Below are 4,169 nucleotides of genomic sequence, written 5' to 3'. Positions count from 1 at the left end.
CGTTCCCGTCCGAGGCATGCCAAGTTCTTCGAGTAATTTACACAATGCCTCGAATAAGGCCGTTACAAGGTTTTTAGCTTTAACTTTTTGAGTTGTTTTATTCTTAGAGTGGTTTACTTTGACTCTAGTAATCAATCCAATAAAGTGACAAAAAGGAAATTTTATAGTCGACTCCAAATTTATTAACGCAGATTGCCATTTTTGGAAGGGGCTACGTAATTAATGAGATTTTTCATGAATTTAGCAGAGAGACAGCAACAGTGGAGTCCAAGAATGCTCAGCTGACTATCTTTTATGCTGGTAAAGTTTTGGTATTTGATGATTACCCAGCTGAGAAAGTAACAGAACTTGCAGAATTTGCTAGCAAGGAAAGCTGTAAGGAATCCCAAGGCATATTGTCGAACCACGTTAAAGAAAAACTAAATTCGAGTAATGCTGTGGTGTCGACCGCTACTGCACGAGACAGACTTCCTCCAAGACCTGATGCCGCCTCTTCTCGTAAGGCTAAATGGACTTTGCCCGATCCCGACAAGGAGGCAAAGGAAAGGCTTCCGCCCCGACTCGACCCTAGTGGTTCTCATAAGGCTAAAGGGATTTTGCTGAATTCGAGCACTGAGAAAATGAACACTGGCGGTGCTGTAGCCTATTGCTCTAGACCAGAAGAAAGGATTTCACCACAACTTGAAGCCAGTGATTCTGGTATTAGCTTTTGACAAAATAATTTACATTTTCAGGAAAAAAAAAATTTTTTTATTATGGACTACATATGGAATTTTCTTCTTTCAGATTTGCCAATTGTAAGAAGATCATCACTTCATCGATTCCTTGAAAAGAGGAAAGATAGGTAAGCAACTTCACACCGTACTTTTGTAACACAAAAAAATTTCTAATGCAAAAAATTCTTAAAGATAATTTTACTTCGAGGCAATGCTGTAATTAAAAATTAACTCCCATATAGGGTAGGAGTTATAATGCCCACCTGTTGACGTGATATTTCCACATTAGCATGTCAAACATTTTTTAATTTGAAAAGTAAAAAAAAGTAAGCCTTGACAACGTTACATCAACAGTGGACAATTGTTATCCCTACCTACTATGGGCAAGAGATCAACTCTGATGTTACAATATGTAATGATTCGTCAACGGGCTACATAATATTTGAACTATATTTTGACTATTTTTGCTTCCCTTTTTGTTGATTCAGGACTGTAAGAGAGCAAAACCAAATTCAAGAGCAGCCTGAATATTCATCCAAGCCTGATGAGCAGCTTGAGCTCAAATTATAGATAATTGGGTTACAAGGTTTAAACTAGCTTACACTACCACTATCTTGAATGATTTTTTTTTCAATTTATTAATCTCGTTATTTGGGTTTTATTATGGATAGAACTTAACAGTTTATTAATGATTCTTCAATTTTTCTTTCACTTCCATTGCATTGCCAATCTCCTAATGTTGGACTTGTCTCAATTTCAAAAGTTAACTAACGAGGAGTAACTCAATAGCATTGATAATTGATACAATGTTACCTGGTATGTAATTTTGTGTCTTTTTTAAGAATAATGTTATCTAGTACCGTTGGTGCTAAAGCGCCAATATAGATTACTACATTTTATAAGTTCAACTAAACGAGTCGTTTGATTTTGCATTTAAATGAAATTGTCATATATGCTTAACACCAGTAATGTTGAATAGCATTACTCCTTTTTAATGCGTGTATATATTATCATGTGTATCGTCATAGCACGGCATGCATCACAATTACATATGAATTACGTGCATGCAATGTCCATAAGAACTATATTTTTTTGTACTGATTATATGACTCATCAATGCATGGTGTAGATCTCCAATACATAGTAGAGGGACTCAAGGCCTAGAATAGAGGAATGCACGTTAGCCCCTACATTTATTAAGCATTGTTGGCATGTTTGAAGTGGCTTTTTATAGATGAACAATACATACGACTTATTATTAATGTTGACTCCCCCAGATTAAAATTAGCCCCCATTTGATTCTCATTAAATTCAATTACATTACATTCCATTTTTTTCTCTCCTATTTTCAATCATACAAGCTTCCATAAAATAATATTACACGTAAATCGAAAATTTTTCCTTCTTTTTAACCACTCATTTTTCTAAAAAATACTATTTCCCCCATTTTCATTTTCAGGTAATGGAGGTCAAACGAGGGCTAAATCAATATAAATCTTACTTTCGAAGTTTATCTTTAAAATAAGTTGCTCAATTAGTCGTTGAGCTAGGACCGGATCCAGCTGGATCTAATTTAATTATCAGAGATTTTCAAAATACAAACATGTTTTGTCAATTTTTATAAAAATCATATAAAATCATTTTCTCAAATTTCATTGGGATCAGGGACCCCACGGGCCCCCACCTCTCTTTACCATTGCCAAACATGTTTGGGTTCTGCTATATGGACATGCCTGTACAAATAAGTGCCGGCCAATAGGAGGTTGCCATGTCGGCCCCTGTTTGGACTGGGCGTGTCCAAGAAGATAAATCCAACGTGTTTTGTGTTTAGATTCAAGTTTTGCACTACAGGACGCTAGATATTTTTAAAGGATCTTGTTCAGATAGGCAACTATAGTTGTCCATTGAAATTTAAAACATTAAATGTATTGCTACGCTCTTTTGATAAAAGGTAAATTAGGGTTGGATCCCAACTTTTCATATGGTGTGGTTATATGTCCTTAACCTTTAGAAGTAAGATTTTGAATCTCCACCTATTTAAATTGGCAAATTTAGACCCTAAAGTGATGAAAATCATCAACTTGGACGTTAAAGTAGCAAGTGCCATTCAATTGTATTGAAAATAAATGTTAAGTGGTTTAATAGTTTTACCTTCTGGCCTTGAGCCGTGTGAATGTCATGTATAATTTTGACATTTATATTGATGATTTTGATCACTTGGGAACATAGAATTACCAATTTAAATAGGTTGGGAATTTAAAAGTCTCACTTTTGAAGATTAAAGATCCATAATCACACTACATGAAAGATTGGGGACTACAATACTGATTTACCCTTTGATAGATATAATTAGTAGAGTTGTTACCCTTGTTTTTACTAAACGAGTGATTGTATTATGATAATAATATTTTGATGAGATTATTTTAGAGAGCCGTTATTTACATCTATCTCTATTATATCTATCGCACTATATATCTATTACCATTAAATTTTTTTTTTAATTTATTTTCACTTACATCACATTCCAATATTGTCCTTATTAAATCTTTTTATTTAAACACTATACATTAACACCATTTTTATACATCTATCTCATCGTAATTTCTTCATAATCATTTCATATTTTCAATCATTGCCATCAATATGTCTTTGTTAAATTTCTTTATTTGTTTTGATAATCTTACCAGATTAGTCACCAATATTTTGAATTCAAGAAAAGAAAAAGATAATCCAGCAGAAAAATTAAATTCTTGTTTTCATAATCCAAGTGGAAAAGATAGTCATTAATGTTTTCAATCCAAGAAAATCAAGAAAAAAATATAATCCCGATAAAACTTAAAATAATTTGAAATAAAATTTCTTAACTCCTTTCTGGTCGCAATTTCATCCCAACATAATTGATTTTTGCATCACATCAGTGGCCCCCACGTGCAATCTTGTAAACCAGCTTTGAAGACACATTTTATGAAAAAAGTCGTTTTCAAATTTTGTGCGTCATTTGAATATGGTGTGTATTGGCCACCATCGATCCTTACCAATTTATTGAATGGTCAACATTGAGTTGTCAGATAAAGAGAGTGCAATTGGATTATATTTTGGGGGCATTTGAAAAAATGTCCAATATTACATGTGTCAATTCAAAAATATCCACTTTTGATAATCTTTACAAAAATAGTCAAATTTGATATCAAATTCTCTATTTTTACCCTTAGTGAAAGAATAAATAATTTCATATTGCACATGTCAAATCACAATTGATGCTAGACACAGAAATTGAGAAAACAATATTTTAAGTATAGAGAAATGTCATGTTCGGAATGAAATGTCATTCTAGACATTTAATATGTCGAGAAAAACGTTTGAAATATCAAGAACATTAATATTGTGATTTGACATGTGTACTTTTGAAATATAAACAGATTCAAATATTAAGAAAAACATTTGAAATGTCTA

At 32.7% G+C, this 4,169-nt stretch overlaps 1 protein-coding gene across 1 annotated transcript; it reads left to right on the top strand.

Moving 5' to 3' along the window:
- Nucleotides 1-6: 6 nt before the first annotated feature.
- On the top strand, nucleotides 7-1,433 carry LOC111388993 (protein TIFY 10B-like). Its single transcript, XM_023013826.1, has 4 exons — nucleotides 7-69; nucleotides 248-699; nucleotides 787-844; nucleotides 1,205-1,433. Exons 1-4 carry the CDS (start codon nucleotides 17-19, stop codon nucleotides 1,284-1,286), a joined length of 645 nt encoding a protein of 214 aa, XP_022869594.1. The 5' UTR covers nucleotides 7-16; the 3' UTR covers nucleotides 1,287-1,433.
- The last annotated feature ends 2,736 nt before the right edge of the window (nucleotides 1,434-4,169 follow it).

Source organism: Olea europaea, unplaced genomic scaffold, assembly GCF_002742605.1.
Source record: "Olea europaea var. sylvestris unplaced genomic scaffold, O_europaea_v1 scaffold5448, whole genome shotgun sequence".
NCBI lineage: Eukaryota > Viridiplantae > Streptophyta > Magnoliopsida > Lamiales > Oleaceae > Olea > Olea europaea.
The sequence above is the reverse complement of the archived record's forward strand: the minus strand, read 5'-3'. Positions and strand labels throughout refer to the sequence as shown.